Raw genomic sequence first — 20,000 nt, 5'->3', positions numbered from 1 at the left:
ATTACTGGTGGGAAAAAGAAATATGTCCAATATTATTAGTTAGCTGTTAACATATTATATTCTAGCTAATGTTAGCTTATGTTATTTAGGTCAATTCTAGCTAACAGTAGCTAGGTCAGGGGTGGGCAAACTTGTTGGCTCAGGGGCCACATTGACTTTTAAAATTTGACAGGCGGGCCGGGCCAAGATCAGATGGATGGAGAGCAGGGGCGTTTGTAGGATTCCAAGAAAGGGTGAATGTGTGCGCGCACAGCCCACAGCGCACAGCGCACAGTGCACAGCAAATTCTTTTTGGGGCCCCTGATATCCATTATTTCCGATAGTTCATAGATGGTTCAATCAGAAAGAGTGTAATTTTGCTCTGTAGTTTTGCTTCATTCAGTATATGATAACACAAGAGACATCATTTCAGGGTCATAGTGATATTTTATGTTCATTTGGACACTATCACTGAGATAAAGATGAACTAGTTCAGTGTCAAATATACCATTCAATGGAAAAAAATATTATAATAATCTATATAAATGCAAAGAATAGAGAGATGTCGATAGTTATTTCTTGTATTTCGAATTCGCTTGTTCACACTCGCTCAAAGTTCCTAACTTCCCTTTCATTTGTCTCAAGTAAAGCTAAATGTAATCAGGTAACACTCGTTAACTACTACCGACAGACACATTCTGTAACTACCTGGACTTACAGGTAAACCTGAATGTAAGCAGGTAACAATCGTTAAAACTACCGACAGCCACATTCTGTAACTACCTGGACTTACAGGTAAACCTGAATGTAATCAGGTAACAATCGTTAAAAACTACCGACAGACACATTCTGCATCTACCTGGACTTACAGGTAAACCTGAATGTAAGCAGGTAACAATCGTTAAAACTACCGACAGCCACATTCTGTAACTACCTGACCTAAATGTAATCAGGTAACAATCGTTAAAAACTACCGACAGCCACATTCTGTAACTACCTGGACGTACAAGTAAACCTGAATGTAAGCAGGTAACAATCGTTAAAACTACCGACAGCCACATTCTGTAACTACCTGGACTTACAGGTAAACCTGAATGTAATCAGGTAACAATCGTTAAAACTACCGACAGCCACATTCTGTATCTACCTGGACTTACAGGTAAACCTGAATGTAAGCAGGTAACGCTCGTTAACAACTACAGACAGCCACATTCTGTAACTACCTGGACTTACAGGTAAACCTGAATGTAGGCAGGTAACACTCGTTAAAACTACCGACAGCCACATTCTGTAACTACCTGACCTAAATGTAAGCAGGTAACACTCGTTAAAACTACCGACAGCCACATTCTGTAACTACCTGGACTTACAGGTAAACCTGAATGTAAGCAGGTAACAATCGTTAAAACTACGACAGCCACATTCTGTAACTACCTGACCTAAATGTAAGCAGGTAACAATCGTTAAAACTACAGACAGCCACATTCTGTAACTACCTGACCTAAATGTAAGCAGGTAACAATCGTTAAAACTACAGACAGCCACATTCTGTAACTACCTGGACTTACAGGTAAACCTGAATGTAAGCAGGTAACAATCGTTAAAACTACCGACATACACATTCTGTAACTACCTGGACTTACAGGTAAACCTGAATGTAAGCAGGTAACGCTCGTTAAAACTACCGACAGCCACATTCTGTAACTACCTGACCTAAATGTAAGCAGGTAACACACGTTAAAACTACCGACAGCCACATTCTGTAACTACCTGGACTTACAGGTAAACCTGAATGTAAGCAGGTAACAATTGTTAAAACTACAGACAGCCACATTCTGTAACTACCTGACCTAAATGTAAGCAGGTAACAATCGTTAAAACTACCGACAGCCACATTCTGTAACTACCTGACCTAAATGTAATCAGGTAACAATCGTTAAAAACTACCGACAGCCACATTCTGTAACTACCTGGACGTACAAGTAAACCTGAATGTAAGCAGGTAACAATCGTTAAAACTACCGACAGCCACATTCTGTAACTACCTGGACTTACAGGTAAACCTGAATGTAAGCTGGTAACAATCGTTAAAACTACCGACAGCCACATTCTGTAACTACCTGGACTTACAGGTAAACCTGAATGTAGGCAGGTAACACTCGTTAAAACTACCGACAGCCACATTCTGTAACTACCTGACCTAAATGTAAGCAGGTAACACTCGTTAAAACTACCGACAGCCACATTCTGTAACTACCTGGACTTACAGGTAAACCTGAATGTAAGCAGGTAACAATCGTTAAAACTACAGACAGACACATTCTGTAACTACCTGGACTTACAGGTAAACCTGAATGTAAGCAGGTAACACTCGTTAAAACTACCGACAGCCACATTCTGTAACTACCTGACCTAAATGTAAGCAGGTAACACTCGTTAAAACTACCGACAGCCACATTCTGTAACTACCTGGACTTACAGGTAAACCTGAATGTAAGCAGGTAACAATCGTTAAAACTACGACAGCCACATTCTGTAACTACCTGACCTAAATGTAAGCAGGTAACAATCGTTAAAACTACAGACAGCCACATTCTGTAACTACCTGACCTAAATGTAAGCAGGTAACAATCGTTAAAACTACCGACAGCCACATTCTGTATCTACCTGGACTTACAGGTAAACCTGAATGTAAGCAGGTAACGCTCGTTAACAACTACAGACAGCCACATTCTGTAACTACCTGGACTTACAGGTAAACCTGAATGTAGGCAGGTAACACTCGTTAAAACTACCGACAGCCACATTCTGTAACTACCTGACCTAAATGTAAGCAGGTAACACTCGTTAAAACTACCGACAGCCACATTCTGTAACTACCTGGACTTACAGGTAAACCTGAATGTAAGCAGGTAACAATCGTTAAAACTACGACAGCCACATTCTGTAACTACCTGACCTAAATGTAAGCAGGTAACAATCGTTAAAACTACAGACAGCCACATTCTGTAACTACCTGGACTTACAGGTAAACCTGAATGTAAGCAGGTAACAATCGTTAAAACTACCGACAGACACATTCTGTAACTACCTGGACTTACAGGTAAACCTGAATGTAAGCAGGTAACAATCGTTAAAACTACCGACAGACACATTCTGTAACTACCTGGACTTACAGGTAAATCTGAATGTAAGCAGGTAACGCTCGTTAAAACTACCGACAGCCACATTCTGTAACTACCTGACCTAAATGTAAGCAGGTAACACACGTTAAAACTACCGACAGCCACATTCTGTAACTACCTGGACTTACAGGTAAACCTGAATGTAAGCAGGTAACAATCGTTAAAACTACCGACAGACACATTCTGTAACTACCTGGACTTACAGGTAAACCTGAATGTAAGCAGGTAACAATCGTTAAAACTACCGACAGACACATTCTGTAACTACCTGACCTAAATGTAAGCAGGTAACAATCGTTAAAACTACAGACAGCCACATTCTGTAACTACCTGACCTGAATGTAAGCAGGTAACAATCGTTAAAACTACCGACAGCCACATTCTGTAACTACCTGGACTTACAGATCCAGAAGTGATCCAGTGCTATAACCGAAATCAGGTTTGAGAACCACAGTTTGAGAACCACTGGCATAGCCACACCGAATAAAAATAAGTCCGCAGGAGTGCATGCAGTGTGGCTGGCTGCAGCAAGGCTCTATAGCCACACCGAATTACAAATGCTTAAAAAGTCATAACATTCACCTCGTGGTTGGAACTGGAAAATCGTCTCAACTTTTCTGTGCGTCCACTTCACAAAGCCAAGCAAACTTCTGCACTTTTTCCCTTTTACCTGTTTCCGTGTAGAGAAGTCGAGAGCACGTCCTCTAATGTTGGCACAATGATAAACACATCAGGTGCATTATGAAACCACGAAGAAGAGTGGAGCAGAGCAGGTGCACAGACACAGACACAGACACAGGGGGAACCGAGCAAAGCGGTCATGATCTGAAACGAACCCGTAAGAGCGATACGCGTAAAGGTATAAGAAACGATGAAGATGTTCTCTTCTGCTCGGCTGTGTATGTCGCAATAACCTTCTCATGATCACACGTCTGTTTATTCGCATGTCTAAATGTCGGCGCATGAAATATGAGATGAAAATGACACTTTTCTCCAACACCGCCTTGAATCCTTCAGGGTGACAGACAGCTACAGTATGCCTTTTGATATTTTTGAACATACACACCAAAACAACAAAAGTGTGCCTCTAACTTATATCACTCATAGTTTATTACATTTACCAGATGTATTGTTCATGAGACCGATACATCTCTAATATTAGGGAAATAAATTCAAATTCAAATAAATGATTACATTTCTCTAAGCTCAAGTCTAATTGGTCGATTCTTATACAAAGTGGATGCAGATCATTCTTCACTTGTGAAACATGTCTAGTACTACATACATAGTACATACTAGTCCGTGACACTTCACCTCTCCTTAAAGAAACCTTGGTTTGGGATCCAGCGACTGCATGACGCATGTAGTATGTCTTTGCCCACCCTGCTGGGTGTGAATAAAGTCATCCTCGTACAGGACCTCGGCTGTGAAGGAGCGCTGGAGTCTGTGCGTAAGAAACAGGAGGCACTCTGAACCCTCAGTGACGTGGAAGGCAAGGCGTCCCACGCCCTACAGCAGCATCTGAACAGGACAGAGGAGGTTTGAAGGGAGGAAAAGGGAAGTCACAGAGTGGGGAACGTATGGCTGTCCCGTCCACAGGACCAGGCGTTTGGGTGGTGTTGGTAATTGGTGTTCTAGCTGCCAGCTGGCAGGACAGGGTCAGAGACATGCCTCTGGATCTCCTGCATCTGTGTGGGCGTCTCCAGGTGCTCGGGGAGGGAGGGGAAGCGCTGGCTGACACGCAGCAGTCCAGGAAGCGGTTTGGGCCCTGAAAATTGAGGAGCGGCGAGGTCCACGGAGGACAGGTGTGGCGGGTCGGCGTCCGGCGACATGGACGCCGTGTCGTCAGAGGCCACAGTGAGATGGATCCCACTGGACAGGGAGTCCTTGGATTTGCGGTTGAAGTCAGAGTCTGGACTCTGGGAAGAGAGAGGAGGATATGACGTTTTAACGGTTACACTTGTTGTTGTTTTTGTTTCTTCACAGTTCATTTTGCTTGTACGCCCTCTGGCATTTCGGAAAATAATGCAACGAACAGCGCGCGCCGGCTACGGTGCTAAGCGCGAGTATATATCTATTCCTTTCATTTACAAATAAGAGTTGCTTATTAAAGAATGAATGCGAAGCAAACGTTATCACTGTATGTATGTAAACTGAAGACGACACCTGCAGGAGTGAGGCCGTGCTGTCGTTCTGCACAGGCTGGAGTGGAGGGACAGTGTGGATTGTGGGTGCTCCTGCGCTGTACAGGGTAGTGGGGTGGGTGGGGTGGGTGGGGTGGGTGGGGTGAGGGCTGGGGGACACAGCGCTGTAGGCCGGAGGCACTGGAGCCATCTGCCTCTGGAGGAGCTGCAGGATCACATTGATGTCTGCCGTCATACGAGTCTCCAGCCTTGGCAGGATAAAGAAAGACGTCAGCGATTCATTTTCACAATCAAAAAACAGGCAACTTAAATGTCTGTTGATGTTTTAATGGTGGATGGAACGCGCCGGCATCTTTTTTATCAGTCCTCTCATCTGCTTTTTCAAAAACATCCAGTAGGTTCCTCTCTATATCTCTCTACAGCGTCTCGCTCTCCCTCATAGGACAGGCCGGTTTACAGGAAGCACAGACATGGCTGACTTTACAGAGAATATTTCAGTCTCACCGTTGACCCTTTTCTTATCTTTATTTGTCTTTCCCCTCCCCCTTCTCTCACACATTAACACCATGCTGGAAATTGATATGCAAACACAGCAGGAGAGAACGGTGAGGTGCCTCCAGAAACACAAATGTGACGTAAAAGTAAATATCGTCAATTGCCAGGGGGTATAGCTCAGTGGTAGATCTGCAGATCAAGAGGTCCCCGGTTCAAATCCGGATGCCCCCTCTTTATTTTCAGTCTCAAATCCATAAACATGACACCGCCTCACCTGTTTAACTGGGAATGCAGCAGCTCCAGTCTGGACTCCAGCTCACTGGGCCGATGCTCAGCGCAGGCCGAAGGCTGGAAACTGGCCCTGAGTGACGACTGTCGTCTCTGGCTCTCTGAGAACTGGCTGGCTCTGCGGTCTGGCCAGTAGCCATACAGGCCCGGCATGCTGATTGGGGCTGCTGCTGTGAGGAAGAAGAAGGATCCTTAGTTCATTTTTTAAAACACAAAAATCATATAACATGCGGACAAAATAGACGGTGTAGGAAACGCAGTCTGTTTACATTGTCGGGCCGGAGTTATCAGTGAGAGCAGTGCAGAGCAGCAGCTGCTAACCAGTGGGGGAAACTCACATGCACTCACATGCACTCACATGCACTAAAAGCACATGCTGCCTGCCCGGCTATGTCAATAAAACAAGGTGAAGCGTGGATACCGACACACACACAGAGGGAGACTTCATTCATTACTCCACGATCTCTTTACTCATCTCATTTGCTGTTAATTATATATAAAATATATGTTTATATTTCTCCTTTAACATTAAATAACATACTATAGTCGCAGCCACTTAAAAAACATCTTTGACAAACATACATGTATTATCTTTCCATGCAAACCAATATTCATTTTTCTAAAAAACTTTTTATTTCAAATGTTTATTAAAAAAGAGAAACCCAGACTTTCAACAAGATATTTGGCAATATGTTACAAAAAAAGAAAGACGCGTGGGAAATCTATGGCTGAGTAAACCTTATTAGGGAAAGTGCAAACTCTGAAGAGGGCACAGATGGAATTGTGAATTAAAAATGAATTTGGTTCCCCTCCAAAGTGTTTCAAGGCTCCATCGGGCCTATTAGAGACTAACCAGACATGACTGATGAAGGGCTTGTAGAAAGTGTTACCTGAGTATGGTGGTCCTCCGAGGTCTACAGGCGGTCCTATCCCAGCCGAGGGTCCACTTAGAGGCAGGAGGTTGACCACCGCTGGGGGGTAGTCTCTGGTGTCACCTACGGTGGGGTACAGCTCCGCTTTGCTATGTCCTATGGGCTTCATTTCCTCATCACTAGACTGTGAACAGATGCTAGCACTGCTGCAGAGGTCCTCCCAATGGGATTCTGCCATCATGCCCTGGTGGTGGTTTGCCATTGGACAGGATTGATCGGGGTAAGAGTCTTCACGGTCCATGCCGTCTGCACAGACATTGTCCCAGGACAGCCAGTGTAAGACAATATGGAGATTAGTGAAAACACAAACATGTGTTCAGCCTTGTCTGTCACTCACCTGGTCGGTTTCGGCGACGCAGGGAGCTTCTCCGATGCCTTGTCCGGCGGTAGCCACATTCAGAGTCTCTGCCCGGGGTTGGCTGCTGTATTCTATCTGCCTGATACATATCAGCTTCAGTAATTCAAAACTACACATACTTAAAGGCTATATACATTCTTGGACTGTCTAACATCATTTTGTATGATAAATCTAATAATCCACATTGAAGTGGCTAGGGATCCCAAAGAAAAAGAAACAATATATGTATAGCAGATGCGTTACCAAAAGTAATTTTCTAAGTTGTTTAGGACAGAATATTTCTCAGAATATAGGGAGATTGATACAACATAAAACTGAGAAGAAATAGTCGAAGCAGGTACAACCAAGCGATGTCATTTTTCTCTCACCACTTTAAGGCTGTGACCACTTGTGGTGCTATCGAGCAATGTGTTGCTGAGCATGCTGTGCATAGACTAGAGGTGGTTAAGTGCAACACATGGGGGAGATATGCCAGTAAGATTTCAAAGCATTTAAAAAAAAAAGAAAAAAAAAGAAGGGTTTTACAAATGTTTCATGAGGCAGGAAAAAAAAATGTATTCACACCATGTTTGAGTATAATGTCAACATTGCCACAGTGAACCTGTTTGAGTTGTCTTAAGTTGTATATTCATCAAATGATGGAACCGGTTAAAACATGTTTGCTTCGACCTTGAGGCAAAAAAACGGACTGCGTTCACCCGTCAGGATGGCATTTCTATGTGTAACATCGCCGTCTGGTGGCACTCACATCTCTCAGGTTGAAGGTGATCTCCAAGTTGTTCCAGAACATATCGGCGAAGTCGGGATACATGTCCAGCACTTCCAGCAGGTCGTCTCTCAGGATCTTGTGAAGGTCACAGTAGGTCAAAGCCCTGACGTCTGCGCTGGATTTACCTGGCCTCCCATACAGACTGATGGATTCACCAAAGATGTCGTTCTTTCCTACGGGAATCACATCAAAAGGAAGGAAGAAGAGCATGGGGAAAGAATACGAGTAAATCAATGGATGTTTGACTAAGTGAGAAAGCCATAGTAATAGTGGAAATAGTTAACTGACAACATTTTGATGGACGGATCTGATCCCAAGGGGAATGAAAAACAAAGCACAAAAGTGACACTGATCCTCAACAGCACTGCTGCTCAAAACTAGTGAATGATCGCAGCTGAAAAATAAATGACCTATGCAGCCTAGATTGCTGTGTGTGGGCCTATTGATGATCAATGCTACTGTGGAATGGAAGTGGAGCTGTGCCCAATCACCTCTGGCAACACGACACACAGAGAACGCACACAGTGTGTGTGCGTGTGTGTGTGTGTGTGTGCGTGTGTTGTGAGGTGTAAAGGGCAGAGTGACTAAAAATAGACGGAAAAAAGGGATAAAAGGAAAAAATATATATTTTGGTTTTAATTGTAGTCATTTAACAAAAAAAGCAACATGACGTGGTTTACAGTGTCTGCGCCGTAAATATTTGTAGCTATTTTATGACTTTGGCTATTTGTAATGGACATTGGTCAATATTATTGGCATTGTATAAGTGAAATTATGTATTGATTATTTAGATGAGTGACTGATAATGAAAGTCAGAGATGGAAATAGGACAAAGTAAGCAGAACCTCAACTGTAACTTGCAGCTCACCGAGTATGGCCACCACCACATCGTCCCTGAGGATCTCTATAGAGCCTCTGGAAATGAAGTAGACAGCGCTGAGAATGTCCCCACTGTGGACCAGAGTGTCACCCGGTGGAGCGTGGGTGGTCTTGAATCGCATTGCCAGAGCCCGCAGGCAGCCTTTGCTGGCACCTCGAAAAGCTTTGCAGTTCTGGAGCAAGGTCCGATTCAAATGGAGGCAGATGTCAGCCTGCAGACACTCAGGAAAACCCTTTAAAACCTACAGGGCAACAGAGGGCATCGGGTGAAATCTACTGGAAATCATTTTGCATTGTTTTTCCGTTTGTCCTGTATCTACAAAGCCACAATCTAAAATGTCAAACGAATCTGAGAGGTACATAATAAGGAAACTGTGGGGTGAGAGAAAGAGAGCAGACTGTGTCAGATTGATTGGAGCAGGGTACACACGACAGTGGCTCCAGTGATTATCTGTTACGCACATTGAGTTGGCAGGCTCTAACGCTGCGGTGCTGTGAGCAGCCCAAGCAAGCAAGCAATGTGACGCACGTCATCGCAGTCTCACATTGAACCATTCGAGCTTGGCGAGTAGGAAAAATGAGGGGGCACCCAGATTTGAACTAGGGACCTCTTGATCTGCAGTCAAATGCTCTACCACTGAGCTATACCCCCTACGGTTACCTGTGCAAATGGTGTTTTAATATTTCTATGTGGTAGTGTGTATGAATGATAAAAGATGATGACTTTTTCTTATAAAAGTTTAATTCCAAGGTCATAGAGAGCAGCTGAGATGAAGTATTTTTCGAAGGCCAGCCTTAAAGTTAGCATTACCATTTCCTACTAAATAAATGCTCTGCAGCAAAACAAGATTCATCGTTCTGTTCAGCAAGCCAATCTTCACAAACAAGTTTTTATATAGATTTTTGAAATGATCAGTGAGCGTCAAGAACAGAGGTTGGGATTATGAAGACCAAATAATCACTTGTTGTATGCAATATGAAAATGGACAGGGGGCACCCAGATTTGAACTGGGGACCTCTTGATCTGCAGTCAAATGCTCTACCACTGAGCTATACCCCCTAACAGAAACTTTTTCTTCTGAGAACCAAACACGTATTTATGTTAAGACAACAACTCCATCTCGACATCCAATTTCCAGCTCAATATTTCTACCCAAACGTAAGTCTTTTGCCTCTTGTGGCCGAGAGCAAGATCCCGTGTGTGTGTATAAATGTCTTACATGACTTACAGCGTTCATGTCGATGCCGTTGGTGTAGGACCAGGCATGTTGGAAGTACTCCTCCAGCCTCTGGCGCAGGCCTCCTGGGATCTGGTGGAAACGGATGAACTCTTTGACCCGCAGCATCTGAGTGTGATAGCGGGCCGTGCCTGAGTACAGTCTCTGAATGATCGCAGACACGTTTCCAAAGATACTGGCGTACATCAGAGCTGCATGGGGCAGACGACAGAAATACTGTGTGTTGGAGGCATTGATTCATGGCAAATGTTCATTGGAGGATTTGTTCAATACAGCTATGTTCAATTATGAAAATAGCTAAGTTTACTTTTACAAAACCAGGTAACGTGCAAGACTAACTTCTGTATTTTAAATCAATCTTCTTTTGCAACATGCTGAGATTTCTTTTGTAAAATGTACTTTTGTTTACTAAAAACATAATTTAAACACAATATTGAAGGATGAAATTCCTTAAACCACCATCCGTTCGTCATAAATTATATGTCAATGTATGGATGTTTCAATGGGTCACCTTGCTTTTAAGAGGTGTGACCTCTACTAACATTATAATGGGAGACTGAAACTGTCCCATTATAATGTTATTTCTGGTTCACAGTCTGTCCCACCATAACAATACAGGGGAGACAAAGAATGACTGAATTATAGTGCATGAAAACAATATGAAGATTAAACATTGCCACCATTGGTGGTTGGTCCAATCAGACCACACAAAAAATAAAACTTTGGGTATCAAGTTTTTCACACTGATTCTGTCTCTCTTTTTGCACATGCCAATACATATTCATATTAAAGTAAAGTCGCTTTAGAAACAGTATTGTACTAGTTCCAGAGGCTGCTCCGAATTCAGACTCACTCCCACTCTACTCACAGCCAATGAGCATGACACAGATGGAGAAGATCTTCTCTGGGTTGGTGTTGGGTGAGACGTTCCCAAAACCCACACTGGTCAGGCTGCTGAAGGTGAAGTACAGGGCCGTAACGTACTTGTCCTTGATGGAGGGGCCCGAGGCTGCGTCGCTATCATTGTATGGTTTACCAATCTGGTCAGCCAGGTTGTCCAGCCAACCAATCTTCATGCCTCCGATGCGCGCAGAGCCGGTGCGCTCTACGTTGCCGATGGCGTACCAGATGCAGGCCAGCCAATGAGCGATGAGGGCGAAGGTGCACATGAGAAGGAAAAGGACCGCAGCGCCATATTCTGAGTAGCGGTCCAACTTCCTGGCCACTCGAACCAACCTCAGTAGTCTGGCTGTTTTCAGTAATCCAATCAGAGTGGTTGTCTGAGGCTGGTGGAGAGAGAGTAGACTTCATGTTAGGGATATTAGCAAGCTCTTGTGCCACTGTCAAATATGCAAACCAAAATCATTAAATCACTGAGATTTAGACACACTATTTGGCTGCAGATATTAAGTGTATTGATGCTTAAATGGATGGTTCCAGCATGCAAGTGATTGACAGGCAACATGTTAAAGCACAGATCACATTATTGGTCAACATAAAGCAAACACAGAATATAAAATGATACACTGGGATGACCTGAAATATCCCATACCCCACCGCTATCATATACAGTCTCAAAATCAATAAACAAAACCTTGAAAGTTCATTCTGGGAAGCGCTCACAATCAACCAAAGCCAAGATCTGAACGTTGGACCAATCAGTGAACTGTGCAAAGACGCGAAGAGAACGAATTGATTCCATCCATCTCAAAATTCGGAATATTGCCAACAACTGGTGAGAGTAGTGGCAGTGAGTCTTAGTAGCTGAGTGGTCGCTGTGCGTGCCATCTAACTGGGCCCTGGGTTTGATTCTGGCCTCGGGACCCTTCATGCATAGGTTGAATAGAAAAAGGTTGACAGAGTCACACATTGGTTTGTGGACTAACATTTTCAGGCCTTGAGTTTGGCGTTTGGTCTGTAGCCATCTTGAATTTTTGCAATCAGAGGTGACACGAAAGGGTGGAACTAAAAACTGAAGCCACGCTGTAAAGCATACCCTGCTTTATCGTCTATTTTACTCTAAATGGGACTTTAATGTACTAAATGAACATCACGCTGTATTGTAGAAGACTTGAAACCAGCGATTGAGACCAGAAACTCATGTTCACAATGTTTACTGAGGTAATATCTCAAGTGATGAGTAGGTTTCCCATTGACGTATAGAATCTGATTTATTTTTGCAACCAGAAAGAGTCACTCCCTGCTGCCTATTAGAAATAATGCAAATTGAATATAAGGCACTTCAGCATTGATTTTAGACCTGGAGCCTGCTGCCTGGTTGCATGTCATCCCCCTTGCTCCCTCTCCATAACCCTTGTTCTGCATTCTGTTTCAACCTGTTTCTTGTTTCCAATTATTTCAATGACCTTTTTTCACGTTTGTAATTCGGAAGACCAGTAAGTGATGTCCTCGTCCAAAAAGGGGGGGGGAGGGGAGGGTTGATATCTCAGCAAACTCGATTGTTCACCCCTCATTAAATGTTTCAGGGATGTTCCAATAGAGACTCCTACCCACTTCACAAGCCTTGTTAGCATCTGTAGCATCTGAAACTCAAAGGGGTTCTAAGAGAGAATTGGTCTCTTTGAAAAGCTGAAACATATTGACCGGGTTTTCCATCCTTATTACCTACAAATGCACAGTAATTTACCTGTGCCACAAAGTTGAACTCCTTATCGTCTCTGCCTTTGTTTTAAAGGGAAGCAGTGGAGAGAGATAGAGGGGTGAGGCATGCAACGAAGATAAAACCACAACTGTTTGGTTCTCAACCACTACGTATCCTACAATTCTGAGGCCAGCTGATTTCAGGCTTGATTTCAGCGTGGTCACGTTGTGGAATAAACAAATGTACCTGATAACATGACTAATGGCCGCATTCTATTTAGTTGGCTCACCGGCAAGAGCAACTGATCACTAATTCATCTTTTTGCAGACAACATTGGACGAATTAAATTGTATGATGTCGACGTTCTCCTTTCTCACCTCCTCAGACCCGGTGCGGAATATGAGCAGATCGAAGGGGACGGCAGCCACAATGTCAATGAGGAACCAGCCCTTGAAGTAGTGCTGCGCGATGCGCCCCGGGTGGCTGACCACCTCGTCGTTGTGGTTGACGTAGGTGGTCCTGAAGTTGATAAGGATGTCCACGATGAACATGACATCCACCACCAGGTCAACCACGTTGAGCGGGTTGCAGGTGTAGCCGCAGGTTCTCCTCCGCTCTTCCTCCACCTCGTTGAGGAGGAAGGCGGCCGAGTACGGCGTGAAGATGGCGGTGTAGATGACCAGCAGCAGGATGAGCCAGTCCCATACCGCTTTGAAGGGGCTGTAGTGAAGGATGGTCCATTTGTGGATGCGTGGGGCCTGGAGCTTGTACTCTGGCAGCACGTCAGCACCGAGGGACAACACCTAAAGAGAGACGTGACAGGATGGTGAGGATGTGATTAATAATGGAGGTCCCCAAAAGAAAAAAAGAAAAGAGTGGAATAGAAAAAAGTAACCGTCAACAGCTTGTGATGCTAATAATGCAAACTCAAGACTTGGAAGTAGTTTGGCTTCGATGAGAAATTGATTGATACGGATAACAAGACTGCATGCACAACTTTAAGAGTGAAGCCTCATGAGCAATGAGACACGGGCTTCCCTTAAACCACCTAAAAGACACGAGCCAAACCAAACCAAGCACAAGCAATAAGTTGGTGTTCTCCCCAAAGCAACATGTCTGGCAACATTCTTGACGTGTCATTTTTTTAAATATATTGTTAATATTCACAGAAGAAAGTGGCAGGGAATGTGTATGCAGATATTATTGTCTGCTGCACACACTATGCTGTAATGCTTAAGACTTGACACTCAGGCATTATATATATATATATATATATATATATATATAATATTCTGTGTTTGAGATGTAACTAACAACTTCCTCACAAATGTGCTCACCAGATTTGGAAGGAGAAAATGTCTCAGCCCTTTAATGGCAACATGTCTGCACAAGTTTCTCAATATGCAATATTTAAATGCAGCAAAAAGCAAAGTAAAAACATCAAACACAGTGATACCACCACTCCCTGAGAGATTTGTTTAATTCCATTAAAAAGCAGATTGACACAAAAGTAAACACAGAATGGGTCATTAAAGCGATGAGTATTAAGACCCCTATGACCGGGACGACAATTAGGGCCTCCATGTCCACGTTCTCATGCTGACGCTCCTCCCAACCCTCTGTAGCACTACCCGCCTGCTCTCTAGAGGCCATCTCCTCTCTTGCAGAAAAACCACAGACCTCTAAAAAAAACCACAAACTCATCCCTACCAGAGTGTAAATATTGTTTCTTAAGAGCCCACTGCAGCCTCACCTGCCACTGTTGCACCGTGTGCTCTCCATTTTTATTCAGACCATGTGACCCCCTTCTACCAGTGTCCTGATCAATTGTGGACCAAAATAAGTGGCGGCATCGATTGGGAGCCGTGCAGAGGAGAGATTTTAGTTCATTCTAAAAGGTAAGGTCATTGCTGATGTGAAAATGCTCTCCTCTAACAAATTACATATTTCTGATGCCCCACTGCTGACAGCCATATCTACACTAGCCTGCTATCCCATGTTAAACATTGTTTTTTGTGAATTGTTGTCTTTCCATCTCCTCACAAACCCTCCGTTGTTTAGACCTTCATTTGCATTTTGGTTTTGCTATCGTCTATTTAGATTCTAGTTCTTATTTCCACTTTCCCAGCTTAGATGACAACCGCGGTCAGACATAGTTATTTCCTCTTAAGGACTAAAAAAAAAGTTACTGAATGTCCATGTCCATATTTGGTAAACCTAAAAAAAAAAGGAGAGGAGATATGAAGTTAGATCTCCCCTCGGAAAGACCCAGGCTTGTAGAGTTTTTCCATTACAGCATGCACCGGCATTAATGACGGAGGACCTTCTGCTCTTGCCCCACAAATCATTTTGTTTTTACGACCAATACGCTGCGCAAAAGTGTCAGAAAACAAGGTTAAAGTGTGAACTCCCACAGGATTCACTGAACACAACTTGCCTCTGACCACAGCAGCTGAACAGAAAAGACAACTCAGTAATGAGAATGTAAACACACGGGCAAAAGTTCACTCATCCAAGAAATGTTAAGTTATTGATGTTGGGCACAGCTCTGATTCGTAATGACGACCAGAGAACAACTGCCACCGCCAGTTTGCACGCAACAGCTCTGTGTCATTGCTCTGACTTAATAATTGACGTAGAAAGAGTTCACTGTTTATACATTTGATCACAAATGTTTGAAGGCAAGTGAGGTGTGAAGTACAAAAAGAGCTTAAAGACTGAACAGGATATATACCACAACAGCCAGAGTGAAAATACTAAATATTCACAGACTGAAAATGTGTTATTTTCTCCCTATATAAAGTAAATCTCTAACATATCACTCCTTTCATTTCATTTTCTTCTTGCAAAATTCCACCTGTAAAGAACTTTAGTGTAGATCAAATTCAGCAAGTGCTGCCATTGCATCTTCCTCGTGCTGCCTTATTTCACTCTAAACATGAATCTAAAAAGCAACTGGTGCACTTCAAAACCCCCTTCAGTAAACGTGAAAAACAGGCGCCACTCAAAAAGCAAAAATGGTATAAAAGCAAAATAAGCTGCAGAGACTAAATGTGTGACTGTGTCACAAATAGACAGGCGATACCAGGTCACAGCGAGGCGGCATGGCATCCGCTTAACGTGGATGTTGTTCACCTGTGGCGCCACAGAAGGTAACCAGGAAGGGTGAGTTGGAGGATGAAGAGAGGGAGGAAGAGGAGAGACGGGGACAACTAATAAACAGGGGAGTGGAGCTGGAAAAAAAAGAAAGAAATGGGGAGTTTGAGGAGGACACCGGGGAGTGTGAGAGACCCAGTAAATGCTGAGGTACTCACAGGCTGCAGGTTATGTTTGAAGCTCATGCTGAAGCGCACCACGGGGTAAACAGCGAGAGGAGAGACTGCAAGAGAGAAAGGGAGGAAACCCCTATCCATCCATCTGTATCCCCCTCCCTCCTGCTCTCTCCTCCCTCCCTGTAGCCCAGCCCTCAACGCGGGATCCTCCTTCAAACAGGAGCAAGTGATCCAGTGGCTCCTCAACTCGCGCTCAACAAGCAAGAGCTGCATGGGGAAAAGTAGCTAAAGTAGCTTTCCTTTAGCATTCCACTGAATACATGTCACTGTTGATGTAGGCAGCCTGATGCAGCGACTTGGGAAATAATTATGGAAATATATATTTACATTGCAACTACGTATACTTATTTGTGGGGAGTCTTAATGTTGTGTGTGCTGATTCTGAACCCATGTGATGTTTGCTAAGTTACTAAAAGTCATTAAGAATAAATGTATTACCTTTTAAATCAATCGTGGTTATAGTATTGTCGTACTGTCAGTATATAAGGCTAATTAATTAACTGATTAACTTATAATAATGGGTTTGATCAATGAGCATGTTGCCATCGTGATACTTCTTTGTGACCACAAACCTGTTTAACACAACATTTGAAAACCATGGTGCCACCTTTCCAAAAGAAATATAAATGCTCTATTAAATTCAAAGTGCATCTCGACAGGCTCCTGTTCAAAAGCCAGGGGGCGCCACACACAACAGGAACAGTGTGCCGGGGCTTTTCTACAGTTGCTATACAGTCTAGTCAATCACACTGTGTGTTTCATGTTATGCAGACAAATCAATACGAACAAAGATCGATGACAACCTTCATTTCCCTTTTTGTAAGGTGCCAATCGAAATCCAATTACAAATGTTGTATAACAGCATAGAACAATAAGTAAAGGCAACATCTGCGTATAGATTTAGTAGCACGTAAACAACATATTTATTCTTTAGACAACATTGCACTCGGTGTGGTTATTGACCCCCGGTTACAGTTTGCTCTCACGTGACAGCAGCAGCTTTACCGTGACCTGAAACCTGACCTTCAGGGCCTTACATTCACATGCGACCCCACGACGACGATACCCCCTGTTGAAACCGGACAAAAAGCTCCGGCTGACGCCAGCGTGAAGACGGCGAGAAGTGGGGGCTGCAGTCGGTGGTTGGACTGATAAGCATGCCTGCTGTCCTCCACTTCCATTAGCTGCAGAGGCCAAGGTCACTGGCATCAGCACCAAGCCACCGAGTGCCGCTCAATAGCCTCACAGGCGTCACCCTTTTCACTCGCTTCCATAACTACATCTCCCAGGACTGCTTGACGGGCAGTCTGTGATCCCCACACACAGCCACACCATCAACAGGGCGCCCGTTCTCTATGCTGCGGCCGAGTAACCGTCTATTCATTAGGCCGCATACGGCAGATACAACAGCACTGTGCAAGAACTCGATTACATTTCAAAACAAATGCTTCTTTTTTTTGCACGAGAGCTTTAAAATTCATGCACTGAAAATCCCCAAAAACCTTCAGTGAAAAGTGTTTGACAGCTAAAACCTAATGCAAATCAGGTCTTTCCCGTTAAACAAGATAAAACATCTGCAAATGTGACCAGATAATTAATAATCGGCCTTTAAAATGTCCAAGAAGTAATATCGGAAAATGAAGGCGATTCATAAATTACCACTGGATAGTTCATTTAATATGTTTTGAATCAGCCACTAAAACAATCCTACCTCAGACCCCCGGTTTTTTTTTTTTACTAAAAGCAAGACTTAAAGACGCATTTCTAGATGAAACTATTTTACTACTGTCAGCAGGAGACAAACCAGAGACAGAGAGCTGGAATAAGTCTACCTTCCAACAAAAACATAGACCCTACTGACACTTGAACGTGACGTCAGCAGAGTCAAGATAACAACTCCAGTGCTCTGCCAGGCATGCAAGGAGGCCTTCTGTTCGTCCTGTCGCAGAAGCCCCCCGTCGCCCCCCGACAGTGTCGCCGCCTGTCGATACCACTCTTCCCCCCTGGTGTGAAGAAGTGACATCTCACCACCACCAAGGCAGCAGCCATTACATAGGGCGATATATAGTGCTGCACAAAAACCACGCACTGATTAACGATCAACTATTGATTCAATTTGAACCAAGAAATGAATGGATACTGGAGGTATACTGATCCATCTGGACCCATTCTTTTTTAATTCAGTCCATGTTTCAGATTTAAAATCAACACGGACATTATTCAGACTAGCTGCTTCTGGAAAAATGTTATGAACCAAAATGTTAAGTGCTTTTCACCGAAATACAAACATTATTTGTTCTTTGGCCCACGGGGACACGTTTTACGCCAAGTTTCCTTTGAATATGTTTGGCAGTTTTTGCGAAAAATAATAAACCAAATAAACAGATACGCTGAGCTGGAAGCGGCTGCCTCTTTGGCTCAGGCTGGTTGGAAACACAGTGGAAGCCCCTCAGAGGAAGTGGGTTCATGTGCGCCCCGAAGAGCCCCGACTGCGGGCCCAATCCTCTCCCACACAGGCCGTGTGCGGTCCATGCAGGCGTTCGGGTTTTGTGGGTTTGTGCAGACGTGTTAAGTAAAAACATCCACTCAAGTACCAGATTACAGTATTACCAGTCTCTCCACTGGATTTCTGAGGTATATATTGTGGTTAGTATTCCACATTATTTATCAAAGGCGTCAGATTACATAATCAACATAAGATAGGAAAGAAAATCCCTAAAGTGTGCTAGTAGTATTATAAAGTTATCACGGTGCAAAGCAGTATGTAATTCTTCAAATGATCTAATTGATTGACCGGCTCTTCGTTATTTCAATATCTCCCATCATCGTAATTTTAACATTCAGAAGGGGACCATTCTTCACAATTAAGGCAAATTTTCAAAGAAGAATTTGGACTCGTCTTTTACGTATATCTTTCTATTAAAGTTTTTCTTTCGCTGCTGTATGTGGGGGTATCATTGTGCCAAGATGTGGACAGACACACCTGTGGTGTGATGACAGGTGGCTGTGCTGCTGGGTGCCATAGATGTCACACCTCAGGTGAGATCACTCTCTCACACCATCACCTCGTGACTGCAGACGTCTTTCAGCATCTTCAGTGTGCCAGAAGCAACGACTGGATGTGGCAATAATGGCGATTAACCACACAAATGGCCAAGCAAGCTGAACACGAGGAGTAATACGGTGTGATAAATGGGAAAAGAGGGGACAATATTTACATCACAAGTTCTTAAAAACGAGGATTAACTTGACTTGAAGTCATCCAAAACGTTAATCCTACAATGCAAATCCCCCCCCCCCCACCAAAAAAAGATTTCACTGAGACGCTAATGGACTCGTCTTACCTGAGTGACGTGTGTGACCTTCTCGGTGACATTCTGGGTTCGGTCTTTAATCTTGCTGGGTGCAATGATTTCAATCTCAGTGGGCGACGGTGGTCTCAACCGGTCCGAGCCGAAGGTGAGAGTAACCTGAGGGATGCGGCCGACGGTCCGATGTCTCATCAGGTCCGAGTCCGACGTCGAGTTCAGACCGCTCGGCTTCGGCTCTACAGCAGAGAGCAGCAACATGGAAAATGAATATTAAAAAAAAAAACGGATTGTGGAAAATCCTGAATTATGGACGTGGAACAGAAAGCAGAAAAACTAACACCTGTAAATGTATTTGAATTATACAAGTTTTTTTTTTGAATTCACAATGACATTCTTCTAAATGAGGTGTCCAGGTTTTAAAAGGTCAAACCGTGACCACATGTGAAAAGAAAAGCTACAGTTCAAAGGCTTTGGAAACTAAATGTTTT

The 20,000-nt window shown here is 43.6% G+C and overlaps 1 protein-coding gene and 2 non-coding genes across 3 annotated transcripts in view; all 3 read right to left on the bottom strand.

Moving 5' to 3' along the window:
• Positions 1–4,798: 4,798 nt before the first annotated feature.
• kcnh6a (potassium voltage-gated channel, subfamily H (eag-related), member 6a) overlaps positions 4,799–20,000 on the bottom strand; it is a 23,106-nt gene continuing 7,904 nt past the window's right edge. Inside the window, exons 6-16 of the mRNA XM_034539069.1 lie at positions 19,546–19,748; positions 13,247–13,672; positions 11,136–11,553; positions 10,259–10,458; positions 9,019–9,271; positions 8,130–8,323; positions 7,361–7,460; positions 6,982–7,269; positions 6,078–6,261; positions 5,331–5,556; positions 4,799–5,083 (exon numbers count right to left, since the gene is read on the bottom strand). Coding sequence (XP_034394960.1) covers positions 4,799–5,083; positions 5,331–5,556; positions 6,078–6,261; positions 6,982–7,269; positions 7,361–7,460; positions 8,130–8,323; positions 9,019–9,271; positions 10,259–10,458; positions 11,136–11,553; positions 13,247–13,672; positions 19,546–19,748 — 2,777 coding nt within the window. The remainder of the gene's footprint in view (positions 5,084–5,330; positions 5,557–6,077; positions 6,262–6,981; positions 7,270–7,360; positions 7,461–8,129; positions 8,324–9,018; positions 9,272–10,258; positions 10,459–11,135; positions 11,554–13,246; positions 13,673–19,545; positions 19,749–20,000) is intronic.
• On the bottom strand, positions 9,610–9,681 carry trnac-gca. The gene has a single exon. It is a non-coding gene; the product is annotated as a tRNA-Cys (tRNA).
• On the bottom strand, positions 10,018–10,089 carry trnac-gca. The gene has a single exon. It is a non-coding gene; the product is annotated as a tRNA-Cys (tRNA).

The sequence above is a fragment of the Cyclopterus lumpus genome, chromosome 8, assembly GCF_009769545.1.
Source record: "Cyclopterus lumpus isolate fCycLum1 chromosome 8, fCycLum1.pri, whole genome shotgun sequence".
Lineage (NCBI taxonomy): Eukaryota > Metazoa > Chordata > Actinopteri > Perciformes > Cyclopteridae > Cyclopterus > Cyclopterus lumpus.
This window is presented reverse-complemented; position numbering and strand designations above follow the sequence as displayed.